The sequence below is a fragment of the Amblyomma americanum genome, chromosome 1 (genome assembly GCF_052857255.1).
Source record: "Amblyomma americanum isolate KBUSLIRL-KWMA chromosome 1, ASM5285725v1, whole genome shotgun sequence".
Lineage (NCBI taxonomy): Eukaryota > Metazoa > Arthropoda > Arachnida > Ixodida > Ixodidae > Amblyomma > Amblyomma americanum.
The window spans coordinates 206,459,302-206,473,146 of record NC_135497.1 but is presented as its reverse complement, the minus strand read 5'-3'; the positions used below and the strand labels follow the sequence as shown (position 1 = coordinate 206,473,146).

The following is a 13,845-nucleotide window of genomic DNA, read 5'->3' as shown; positions in this document are numbered from 1 at the left end:
GAAAAAATAAACTTTCGATGTTCCATGAGGACGGCTAAATTTTCTTTTCTTTGACGTATGCCCCCCCCCCCCCCCCCCTTGAATGCAATAGTCACTACAGGGTCGTTCCGAGGCCATTTACAGATGTTCTTAGCAACATCTCGAAATATCTTTAAAACATACAGCTTCATCAATGGTTTTTTCTCCACTGAGGAGTCTTTTCATATACATCGAATCCTAGATGAGCCTTACAGTCTTCTGGCACTGCATCTGAGTGCATCAAAAATGGCGTTTATGCGTACCCTCCAACAGCAGTAGACCGCATGTCGCTCCTAATGGAACACGGGTCACCCCACAGGTCTCTCGCTCCTGGAAATGTTTATCTTATTATGGTGAGGTTCGAAATCAAATCAAAACGCAAAGAATTAAACGCAATTGTTGAAGTGGCCCGTTCGTGCTTCTTTGCGGACTCCATGAATAAATGATTTCTTAAACTGTAAATAATAAACGACCTCAAACAAGCAAACCATAGCAACAGTAAAACACAAATTTCTAGAGCACTGAACGCAGAGGCACGCTCGTCAATGTACATACAACACTCCTTTAATCATTTTCGGCAGCTGGCGTAAATTAAAAACAGAACGACATGCACGCAGCGGAATTAGTGCAGCTTCAGTAACCTCGGCCTGGAGCATAGCTTGAATTTTCAAAAACAGTCCAGTGCTTGCTTAAGACTGCTTGCTCTGCGGGGTAATGCACCTGGCGCGTGTTTTTAAGATGACGTCGGCGATGACACTGTATACTATTCAAGGGTCTTATGTGCGCTGATTTTTTGTAAGCGTGCGAAAAGTGCGAGTGGCATAGGCGATGGTGGTGCGCCCGAAAAATAGAGAGTGACCCGCTATCCCCAGAAGACGAATTAGAGTTCAAAATGCTGGAGTGAGCAGCGCCAACACTATTTTGGAGGAGCATGACCATGATCCATTAGAAATGAAGCTCGAAGAAGAACACGGTCTGTGTCATGTGAGGAGAGCATCAATTCGTATTAGCTCATAGACTGAGAAGTAGCTGTCATTTTCAGACCACACTGAGTGGAAACCAGTCAGAATGTGATGTATGCGAAGGAACAATACAGGTGAACTTGGTGATGTGTGAAATAGGTAAAAAAAACTGCATGAGCAAGCCGTTCAAAAGAAATCTTGAGCCTATAGAAGTGTTTGACTCTAGAAGAGCAGAAAGTAGGGCAAGTTGGTTGAAATGCATAGCTTAAAAATGCGCGAAAGGCAACACTCGGACAAAGGAAAAGAATTAAAAGGACAGGCGCCAACTCGCAGCTGAAGTATATTCAATTTTGCTCGGGGTTGTTTACAAGTTGCCACTCTCCTGTTGTGTTTTAAACATAGGCCACAGCAGGCATTGTATTATTGAAAGATTAGGAGAGTCCAAGAGATTATTTGGAGGGGATTCCCTGAATAGCCTGTCGAGGCACTGCTGCACGTGCGGCACTAACGACAAAAAGAAACAAACAGTGAGCACTGTTTGGTAGCACAACTGTCTTTTTTAGGCACTGTGACCAAATGCTTCGAGAACTCACAGAAGCCTTTTACACCCGCTTTAATAGTGCTAATTGTATCAATCACCCTTTTACATATGCTTTAATAGTGGTAATCGTATCAGTCAGACTTCCGATAGGGAATTTGAATTTTTGGCCTCATCACTTTGGTTTCAATTATAACCTTAGTGCTTTTGTTTCTACGCGTGGCGTCAAACGTGATGATTTCTGCCTTCGTGTTTTTGTGCCGTTTGTGTTCCCATTGATACGCGAACCTTTCTGCAATAAACTTCATTTGCGATGAGAGTTATCGCCTGCCCTTGTAATTCTTTTTCGTCGTCTGTGCTTTCCCTTTCGCGCTTTTTTCAGCTCTGTATTATCCCTAGGTTTAATGTTGTACCCATCTTGTCCTTTTATTATTGAATTCTTCGAACAGCACTGAGACTGCCGCGATTGAATGTTTCTTTCAAGATTGAGTGGCATCCCTGATCGAGTGGTTATCGCCAGTTAAAGGGGCTCTGAAACGCCTTCCGATGACAGTACATCAATTCGCTCTCTCACCGCATTCTCTCGTCATGAACACCTGAACCAAATAATACACTTCTACACGCAGCAGACGACCCACAATCACGCGTCAAAGTTGGCGAGCCCTTCCCTGCGACTTTTTCATGCTAACACCCTCCTCCGTCGCACCGCTCCTACATATGCCAGTTGAGAGATGGCTATTGGTTCGATTATTTCAGACGTCAGGCAGCTACCATGGCCACGGCCAATATGCGGCGTAGCTCCAGCGGGTCGGGAAGCTCCGCCCCCGGCGATGGGGTCGCTGGAGCAACGCCTACCTTTTAGCGTGCAAAAAGTGACGAGACGGAAAGGCGCGAAGGCGATGAAATTCAAATTTTGATTGCAGATAACTCAGCTTGTACCAAGCAAATAAAAAAAATTCTTGCTGGACAATATGAGCGAAGCGCCACCCCTTAACATCACATGCATACCTCAACTATATTTGAGGCCCTGTCAGTGCCCCTATGAGGGTCGTGATCTGCATTTGATGATGGGGAGTCGCGGATAATAGTTCAGGTTCATCCCTGCTCTTTCCCAACTGCATCGTGGAAGCGTGCTTCCCATAAAACCTACGGAGAAAAAAAAAGGTGGCTAATAGCACATGTAACTAAAATTTGCGATACGGTAGGCGTGCTTTTACGGTAAGAAATAATAGAGTAAATATATTAGTACACTACTTTTTCGCTTCGCTGTCGGCTCACATTAAATTTGCGATTTTTAAGAACAGACAAAAAGATAAACTATTTCATTTGCCGCACGAATCGAGTCTTGTTTAGAATCTTGATTTACGCCACGGCACATAGTCTTAATCGCATTTTTCAAAGTACAAAATCTGTAGATATGTCGCACACTATGGGACATCATATGTAGATTCACACGCTATCGCAGCGAAAACATTGTGTAGATTCACACGCTATCACAGTGAAAGAAAAAAAAACTACATCAGTATGCCGATCTCAGTGCTTTGTCGTGGCTGCGGTAAAGTGGCACCGGCTAAGCTGCCACTTATGCGATGGGTACAGGTTTAAAACTAAAACGATGCCCCTAATTGTCCTAAGGTAGCCGCCACTTTCATAAAATCAGTTTTCCCGGAATTTACTTAAAAGAATTTTGAAGTTACTGAAAAAACGCTAAGGCGCCCGTGTGCTGTGCGATGTCAGTGCACGTCAAAGATCCCCAGGTGGTCGAAATTATGCCGGAGCCCTCCACTACGGCACCTCATTCTTCCTTTCTTCATTCACTCCCTCCCTTATACCTTCCCTTACGGCGCGGTTCAGGTGTCCAACGATATATGAGACAGATACTGCGCCATTTCATTTCCCCAAAAACCAATTATAATTATTATAAGTTACTGACACAAAACTTAAGTAGTCTTATTGAAGGACGTTATGTATGATTTTAAATCTTCTGTATTTCTGGATATCTCACATCGCGCTAGCGGCAAGAAAGTTTGCGAAACTGACAGGCAAAATAGGATTTATTGAAAGGGTGCAGTTTTAAAAGCATTTTCTTTTAAATTTAGAGAGGAGACATTGGGCGTTCGCGCAAATGCGTTTGGCCTTAGGGGACCCTAACGTAAATGCACATATGAAAACAGCTATTTGCGGATAATTCCATTCGGAGACAAGGAAAAGTAGTTTTATGGATAACTATTCAGAAATCCGAAGCATGGCTGTGAACCCATAAAGGAAAAAAATTCGTCGCGATGAGACAGCCAAATCGACGAATGAATGGCAAGGCGTGCTCCGGGCTATGCGGGACACGACGACATCCGTAGCGGGGAAGTTTCTCCAAATCAAGGATTGAAAACAGGATCAGAGTCCAATTAGCCCATCCGAAAACGCTTTTCTGTTCGGAAAGAAAATGTTGGCCGGAGTACGAGCGGAGCAGCAGCAGGAAGACTAGCTCGGTAGCTGCTTTTTCGAGTCACTCTTGTGGAGGGCAGATATTGTCTTAAGTGTCAAGTGGTCATTTTCACTTAGTGATTGATTCTGATGCCCAAATGAGAGAAAATGATTACTAACCAATTAACCCTGAACACCCGCCGACTTTCATTACAGATGCCTCGCGGCATTTGTCTTTTCTCACGTTTATGCCTCGGGAAGCACGTCGAGAACTCGACACTCGCCGGGCACATATGTAGTGATCGCTTGCACCGGCTCTCGAGTTTATGGGAATAAAAGGCCGGGCTTACGCTCAGCTGGCCCTGCTGCCGCAGCAAGGTCTAGAGTGGAAAGCCATCGAATACAAACCTGACTTGCATAGAGCCGCGCTGGTGCTACTTGCTCGTGGATGGCTCAAAGAAGACAAGAAACAAAGCAAAATAAAGAACAGGGGTTGCTTTTCTCTTTTTTTTTTGCAGTCACTTGATTTCTTCAAATTTTGTAAGGCTTTCCCTGAGAGCCCTGAGCATGGGGTACGGGTCGCCGCACATGCCCTTGAAATCGTCCTTCTCAATGTCGAATACCACGACGCCCTTCATCTCTCTCGTGCCGTCCAAAAACGTGAATGACTTGGGTGAGAGAGATGACACGTAGTTGCGGCCGGACCAAGCCGTGAGGCAGCCGGTCTCTCTTATGTACTTGTGGTTCCAACTGGCGTCGTCCACTTTGCGACATATGTCCCAGTATCCGGAGAGCGCATGCTTTTCCACTCGGCCTTTGGTCAAGCCTGTCAGTGAGCCGTTCCTCACCCAGTAGATGTAGCCTGCGAGGGACACTGTGAACAGAGTCTTCTCCCTGATGTCACTGTCCCAGCGGTCTTGGTACTTGTCCTTGACATCCCTGATGACCTTCTGCAGCGAATGAGTCCGCAAACCACGCACTGGGTTCGGACAGCTACCGATAATGGGGGTGCCAAAGCGGTGCGACATTTTTATAAACGCATTCACGCTCTTGTATGTGAGTGGGTGAAAGTACCTGCTCTCCACCTCACCGTTCAGGGGTAAAGTCAGCATAAACGTCCTAGAATTGAGCTTGCTTGACAGCTCTAGGACGAGCGCGTCCAGCGAACGGTGCTTGGAGACCTTCTCCGGTTGGATTATGTGAAGCACGAACCCGAAGGATTCCAGATGTGGACGGTTCAGCCAGCCCATGACGCTATTCACAAATTCGGACCTCGAAGCGGAGTCCCGGAGGGCCCTCGCCAGGTGGGCGTAGTTCAACCGAGGTCCGCCTACTGCGATGTGGCGTCTCATGGTAGGGTCCATGCTGTGCAGCACCGAGCTGAAGGTTTCAAGGTCAAGCGGTCCGTTCTTGGGGTCAACGTGGAGGAACGTAAGGTTGGTGCCGTCGCTTGTTGGACCGAGGCAGCAGTAAATCGCCGAAGCGCAGAGACCCACGGGAATGTCACTGGGCGTGAAGGGCAGTGGGTACTCGGGAGCCTTGTTGTTGTAGACGCAGTGGATTTCCGGCTTTGTAAATTGAAGGTGGAGTTAAGGAAGAGAAATAAAAGAGAAACGTCACCATTAAGACTCTGGTCAAGGACTACAAGAAAGAGACTACAATATGGTTTGATTGGGGCAATTTTTAAATGATGACCGGCAGCGCCGCCCGTTTTAATTGTGCGAAAAGTGGCGGAAGCACCAAGCTCCGGTTTAGTCACACTCATCATCAGGGCTGAAAAACCATATCATTTTAACAGAGAACGGGAAAGAAAAAGAAAACGACGCAACTGCGAAATAGATAGCAAACAACAATCACGTGCAAAATGTAGGAGCAGCAAAACAAAACCATATATAAAAGCCAAAAACATTTTGCGTTAACAGTCGAGCGCACCCAGCAACCCAACCCAGCTTAGATATTTTATCCTAACTTCTTTTTGGGCGAGTTGGTGCATAGTGATTTAAACGCTATAACTATCTACGTTTGCGCCATAACTTTTTGCTAAACCAGTAAGTAATTGCCGTGCTTGGCTGCTGAGAACAAGGCAGTGAGTTCAATGCCGGCAGCATTTCGATGGAGGTACAATTCAAAATTACTAAAGGCACTTAAGGAACTTACACACGGATACTGCGAAAGTATTACAATTCTATTCCAATTCCATTCTCATTTTATTTTAATTTTATTTCAATTCTATTCCTGTTCTATTCCTCTGTAGTTGGTGAAGTTGTAAGTTCTAGTACTGACTATTACTGGCTAACATTTTGTATTTTTCCGCTTTTAATGACATCACACCATTTCGACCAATCGCGAATTTTGTAACGATGCCACTTTTTGGCGATGCCAGGTTTTCGTGTCGATGAACTACCTAATGCTTGCGCAATAATAACAGCCGTGTACAGAGATTTTGGTGCACATTAAATAACTCAAGCTTGCGTAAATAATATTGGGGGACACTTAAGCTCCGCCTTTAAGGGTATGACGCGATATCGTTAATGGGTCCCATCAGCGACTCTACTTGATCTCTTTTACATATTACCCGATCACGTGGTCTACTAATGTTATCAGAGCACATGACGCACCATTGTCACGTGACACAAGCACTCGGTCGTTCGCGTAAATTCACCCCTCACCGACATGCACTTCGCTATTCGCTGAATCACTGCTCTCTTAATTAGGTGCTCTCTAATCACACACATAGTCATTAGCACAAAGTCGTAAGATATCGCGTTATGTGAAAGTCCACACGACATACATATAAAAACTACGCTATAACCGAGCCGCAAGAACATGCCCGCGTGGTCAACAATAAAGAAAAAAAAATGCCTGCGTTGTCAAGGGGTAGCGTGTCTGACTCGTCATCCAAGGGTCAAAGGATCGGTTCCCCAATAATTGGCCCAAAACTTTTTTCAACGGAATTCTTTTAATTTATATACATACATGTGAGAATGACGTTTCAGGCATGTTGCAAGCTTGTAATCACAATTTGTGCGTTGTTCTTATCACTTTTCAATTCCACCGCTCCACGTGTGACATGGAACCCTTTTCGACCAGTGCGGAGTTTCGCGGCTCAACAACGCCGGACGCCGACGGAACGTCGGCTTTTCCGCTGAATGGAACTCTTAACGCTTTAGCGTCAGTAACCCGAAGCTCCCTACTTCGGAATACCTCCTAGCCCACAGGGCGGTTTCGGAACGTCAATCTGTCAAGCGCTATTTCTGGAGGGTTTACTTCTCTGATTTCTCTCATGGTTCTTTCGTTTTTTTTTTTATCTGTTTGCTTTCATTGTTTCTATTGGCTTGAATGGGTTAATTGCGACCTCACAGCTATAATGTCGACTGTCGTATCTAAGTGGTAAGTGATAAGGTTGCACATAGAAAGCAGGTATCGACCACCCTGTGGCTTTCAGAAAGCGTGTACAGTGAAATTTCTTTTGAAGGGCTCTTGACCTCTTTATTATGGCGTCAACAATTAGCGGGTCATGCTAATGCAGAATGGCTTACAGTCTAGAAAAGAGATCGGCTGTTATCGTGACTAACTCCTAACAACCCGATTACAGCCGTACATGACAGCCGGGGAGTACAGAATTGCAGGGTCGCCTTAAATTAGCTACGCGGCTCAGGGACCATACAACGTACTGCATAGGACCCTCACGTTGTACGCGAGCATCATAGGTGTTTGGCTACCTGCCACCCTAAACCCTCCCCGTCCTCACCCCCATTGAAAGGTGCAATACAGAACAATCTGATGCGGAATAGCGTTCATAGGCGGTAGTGATTTGTTCAGGCAAGAACGGCGAGGACGCCAGGGAAGACGAAATGTTCGCACTTCTAATTGCCGGTAAATATAAAGAAAATTAGGCCTTGATTAACTCGGCGAGAAATTGCTAGGACGAAATAATTCTTCACGCAAAAAAGGCCGAGACTGATTATTTTTACCGTTTGGCGCGCTTTTCGAGCGTACGCTTGTTCAGCCGGAACACGGTGTTCAAAATTTAGACTTTCAAGTTATTTTTCAAAAAAAAAGAGGGACTAACACTACGCATGAGATGTTCTTGCACATAAGATACATGACCAGGTAGACACAAAGTGAAAAATAATTGTGGTCGTCATGTTTGCAATTTACAAACACGCAATATTAATCTTTATAGCCACTGTACTCAGTGTACGTGTATATATACCGGAAATTTATACACAGTGGTACTCCTAGACACCTCCATATGGTAGAAGATTTTGTAGCATATCTGCGTTCCGAGATACTCTGCTCGAAATTTACTACGATCGGCGCATGGTTTCCCCCTGGAGTGACGCACCTGTTGCGTATGACGTTTCTTAGATTTCTTTAGCCGAAAGTCAGAGGGTAACAGTTATCACCTACACCATTTCATTTACGCTCTTGGCACAGGAAGTGCCTCACGGAAGTGCTGCGTCAGATCAGGAGCAGTTATTCTCCGATCGTCGCCTCACTGCATGCGTAATTGCGTGGAATGAATTGAAAAATTCGGGAAGAATATCTCCGTAAATGGTTGAGCTACGAGCAATAGCGTGCTATTGGCAACAAAAACATTTACGCTAACTTGAATTACTAAGAAAATAATTTATATTGGCTAATTACGAGACAGATGACGACAGTTATCACGACACTTCCTGTCCTTGTCCCATAGCCTGCTCGCAAAAATGGTTTTTTGTATACTGCTCACCATCGTGAAATCCTTATTTTGCACACTTTGTATATAGAACATTGGTTTACTAAAGCACAATATGACGGGCAGTAGATGCGACAACAGCCCTATCTTCTATTTGGTTCGCCGTCTACACTTCAAGGCGTCTTTGCCGGACGCATCGGCCGGGCCTACCTTCACCTCTTTCCTCTCGTGTTTCCGGCGAATCGGCGCCGCCATGCGGGCTCCAGGCTCGTTGCGGGCCCTGCCTTGCTTCCCCATGAAGTTACCGGCGGGCGCATGGACCACGACGACGCGGTTGGACGCAGCAGCGTTCTTGGCCGCCTGAACGGCAGCGCCCTCTTTGTGACCCTTGTTAGGACAAGAAGAGAAGACAAAAAGCCGTCGTGTACTTTTAACGCCAGGGCACGGGGGCCGCATGCTGCAGCTGCAGTCAGCATTTTGGAAGGCTGAAGCTACCGCGCTTATTGCATCTGATATACCAAGCTAGCATCATTGAGAACGATGCGAACTACACAGCGTGAGAGCACATGCCGAAACCGCACATCGGCGTTATATTGGATTGGTTCCCTTACCGAAGAGCGAGTGTTATTTTCCCTGCGGACCAATCTTTTCGTGTAAGCTTGCTACGTGGTTAACTTTGTACTGTTAGGCCCTTTAAAGCGCTGTCTATCCTCCATGTTTTCTTACTGTGGATATCATAACAATTCCATTAGCTGATAACCCGACCGAGACGACCAAAACTCGAGGTAGCTCAGATAATGAGCTTTTATTTGCCTGAGCCGGCGCGGTGGCTCAGTGGTTATGGTGCTCAGCTGCTGCACCGAAAGACATGAGTTCAAGCCCCGCCGCGGCGCTCGGATTTCGATGGAAGCAAAATGCTAGAGGCCCGCGTGTCCTACCATTTCGGTGCACATTAAAGAACCCCAAGTGGTCGAAATTATCCGGAGCCCTCCTCTACGGCGTCCCTCATAGCCTGAGTCGTTTTAGGAAGTTAAACCCCATAAAATCAACACCACATCTATTTTCCGCGTGTTCCCTTAACATTGTTCGGTTCTTAAGGTGAGGCCCAAGGTTTAAAATAAAAAACCTAAACAGCTACTATGACCCCTAAGAGTTCTCAATAAATGTGTGGAGCTGAGTATTAAAATACCACTATAAAAGCGAGGTTCTCACCTTGGTCTCACATTGCGCACGTTACCAAAACCAAAGAAAACAGGATCAGGCCAAAGTACTTTATATCACTACTTTATGACTATATTTCGCACCACGTGCCCATAGCATTACGTGCATATTCTTTAACAACTGGAAGCGGCATCCTCTCTGCAGGGGTGAAAAAGTTCTATGCTTATGCGCCTCACCGTGAAGATTACCAAGAGAAAATTCCATCTCAACATTTATGGCCGATGATCTTTGGCTGCTTGGTCTTTGAGACTAATTACTAGCTGCGAAAAACAGCATAGCAGTCGGGCAGTAAATAGTGCTGATTCTTTTCGCAACTTGTTCCCCTCTTTTTATATATTTTATAACCCCGTCTGTGACGTCAACGCTGATAGTTTTCAAGCATTGTATGTGGCCAGCTCCGCAAAAGAGTCGAGGCGGACCAATTCCCAACAGGCGAAAAATTTGAACAAAGAAATCGTTACAAAATGCGCTCCAGGTTTTCCTTGGTGTCTTATCTTTTGCGTTATTACTGCCTGCTTGCAGTGAATATGTGCGGAGCTCACTCTCGTGATTAGAAGAATATGTGCGGAGCTCACTCGTGATTAGAAGGCATTGAAAGCGTTCAAATCGTATCCGAAGTGCTTCCACCATAACGCGCTGTTGAAGTCAGATATAGCATGCATGTTAGCGGGCAGATCCACGCGTAGTGTGCTTATTTAGGCGACAACAAGCGGTGCAGCATCCGCAGTTGACACTGAATGCGATCTGGCATTGCTGAGGCTTTCGTGTTATCGAAGAATAAAAAGCGCAGCTGATATTTCTGTTTACAGCGGCGCGAGCATATGAAAAAAGCACACGAGAAAGTCCGTAACCTAACGCACATGCATAGGATAAGTTCAAGGCGTAATATCGAACAAAAACAAAAAAATACCACACATAAAGTGGAATTTTGTTCTAACTCTGAATAGCAGAAACAGTTCTTCGCACTGAACTGCTATGGTTACGAGATCTTAGAGACAAGTAAAAATTTAAATTGCACCACCAAACACTGCCAAGCATGTTAGGACCTTTCAGCTGCACTGTTTTTCAAACTGAAAATGAACACCGTAAAACACTGACGAAGAGCAAATACATTCATGTTTCTTCCATACTAGTGTGCCGAAGAAAGCACAGCAATCCTGCTGTGGCTGGTTTATAATCTTTCTGTTGTATCTGTACTGCTTTTCTAAAAAAGGAAATCGAGCGCTGGCAGGCCTGCAGGCGTTCGAGCACTAGTGCAGATTCCTTCATTACATCGTTCTTTGCAACCACGGGGTCGAGTGACATACACTTCAAGCCATGGCAGAAGTTGCGCTGAGTCATTGCTATTAGATTGTCGGGGACCCCCCTGTTAATTTATAAGCATATAGCCTCCGCACATTGGCCTAAAGGATATGAAGAAAAGTTTTGCTCGAAGCTACATGATGCAGGACGAATGGACACGCATGTACATATAAGGATGAATATACTGCTTGCTGCGTGAATAAGGTTCTTCATTATACTTCTTATGTGCTAAAAAAACAAAAAACGGAAAGCATCGCAACCAAGTGTATAGGCTGCAGTAAGGTAGAAAGCTGTGTCAGTTGAATTGTCTTCGCCTAGTCGATGGACTGATATGTCCTTCATATTATGTCCTCGTCCTTTGCGCTACTTCGTCCATGAATGTATAGACTGGTTGCTCCTAGTTGTCGCAGTGGACAATTTCTGCCGAATGACATTGCTGGCGGGACTTATTGAGCGAGGCACTACCATTGCGTACGCGCTCTTCAGTGTTACGTTGTCGCCAGCCATCGGCCAATTTACAAGAGGAGGACTACTGAAAGCCACACCGATACCCACAGCAAAGATGCGGGTCGCTGGGGGCCGTAGTGGCAGGTACTGCGTACGGCCGATGCTATGGGCCGTCTCCGTTCGGCAAGCACAGACGCGTAAAAATGTTAGAGTATGCCGACTGCGATCGCAAGGCTCCGCCCCCTCAGCGAGCGCCTTTGTAACGGCGTTGCAAAGCCACGACTTTCACCTTGGGGCCTTGCACGGCGGGCGGCGGGCCGGCGTGTGGCGTGGTGTGCGTACGGTGGTGATGGCCCGACCCACTCGGTTGCAACAGCGCCGTGGCCAGCAGCGCGACGCTGGCTGTGGTGAGCAGCGCGCTGAGCACCAGGAACATCCAGCGCATGAGGTTCTCGTGGGGGCCCCGGGGTGGCGCGTCCAGGTCCGGGCCGGCCCACGTGCCGGACTGGCCGTACGACTCCTCCCAGCAGGGACTCACGTACTCGTCGGTGCGCATCTTCGGCTGTGGGGCCCTGCCTGGGCGCCTTACCCACCTCCGCCTGGCCGGCTGCCGGAGCTCTGCAGCTGCCGCGTGCGCGAGCGGGCGGGTGGCGATGGCCGACGAAGACGACGACGGTGCCGCTTCTTCTTCCTGCTACGATGCGAGCGCATTTCGTCTCGCAGCAGAGGACGCTGCAGTGGCGCAGCACAAGACATGGCTAGGTGGCTTGAGCCACCGCCCGATGTAAAGGGTTCAGCCGTATCCATCCATCCTGTCATCACTAGGTGGCCGCGAGGAGGCGCATCGGACAATATAGACGTGATGGCCTGATATGTGGGCTTTAACGTTCCAAGCATGCACATGAGCTGTGAGATATGCTGTACTGGAGGGTTTTAGTTTAGTTTCAATAACCTCGAGTTATTTAACGTGCAGCTGCATCGCATAGAATACGGTCGTTTTTGCATTTCGCCTGCATCGAAATACGGCCGTCCTGACTGGAATTCGATCTGAGGACGTGGAGAGCATTTTCCCTTCTTGTGTGTAAGCGGCAGCTGTAGATAATGCCCTTGCCCGCTGTGGGGCCCTGCAGCCCCCACTACACCCTCCACGCCACTGCAGACGTCCGGGAGGCTCTGGAATTTCAAACCGCAGCGTATAGACTATTCCCTCGAAGCCTGAATAAGAGATTATCGAAGAACTGGCAGCGGAAAATGAGGCATATAACTGACCAGGAAGAGAAGGAAATATTGTAGTGGTGAGGGAGAAACGACGCACTGGCAATTAAAATTGCAGCCCTGACCTGAAGTGGAAGTAGCTCTTTTCTACTTGCCTAGGAACAGCACGACGTCATGGCTACTTATGTTTTTGGTATATAAAGGAGCGAGAAAATTTGTTCAGAACCATTTTTTTTTTGCCGGGAAGAAAATAAATGTTTATTAACGCGATTTATCGGGCTGTAGAGTTGAAAGCCTAAATACTCTATTTTTTTAAATCTAGAAGTGTACCGTACGCTGGCATAATACTATGCCGCTCATGATCGCAGGTGAAGCGTATAGTTATGCGAAAAACATCACTCATGCCCGAAACTGCCCGCGTGAACATGGGGTTAAAACAGAAAATACGTCTTACGCGCATGAGATATGATCTCCTGGACGTACATGCACAGCAGTAAGTGTATTCGGCTGTCTTATTTACAAAGTATTCAGTAATAATCTAACCGAAAGTGAACTGATGTAACACCTGAAAATTTTTTTATCCTAATCTTCTCAAATAACTACATTTTGTGTGCCCTATGAACGCTCCTACAGCCAGCTTGGGTAAACGACAAGATCAGGTCGCGAAGAATAGAAAGTTTGGCGCTGCTGTTTATTCAGATTGTCTCCACAGTTTCCATGGTGAGGCCTCTTTTGTACTATGGTGGCATTAAAGAATTAGCGGAAGTCAGCTGACAACCCATGAACTGCTCTGCAGATCACATGATTAAGTTTTTGATTATACTTGCAGAAAAACTTCCAGCCGCACTGACTAATTTCAATAAGGGAAAGTCAAACGAAGAACATCTTGGAACCGGAACAATGTAGCAGCCCACTCCAGGCAGGTGACCACCTCTTTCTTGTGCCATCAGCAGCCGGAGTCTTAGAGTAAAATAAAGTGAATTATTCACGGTGAAGCTGTCATAGTCTAAACTTGACTCCTTTACAAGCAATTGTCATGT

General features: G+C 46.4%; 2 protein-coding genes across 2 annotated transcripts in view; one reads left to right on the top strand and one right to left on the bottom strand.

The window, feature by feature from the left end:
- LOC144114534 (hemicentin-2-like) overlaps window positions 1-13,845 on the top strand; it is a 691,994-nt gene that overhangs the window by 308,710 nt on the left and 369,439 nt on the right. The window lies entirely within an intron of this gene.
- On the bottom strand, window positions 4,433-12,265 carry LOC144094857 (endochitinase-like). The gene is made up of 3 exons (XM_077628740.1): window positions 11,880-12,265; window positions 8,831-9,007; window positions 4,433-5,507 (listed from the first exon to the last, which is right to left on the bottom strand). Exons 1-3 carry the CDS (start codon window positions 12,144-12,146, stop codon window positions 4,458-4,460), a joined length of 1,494 nt encoding a protein of 497 aa, XP_077484866.1. The 5' UTR covers window positions 12,147-12,265; the 3' UTR covers window positions 4,433-4,457.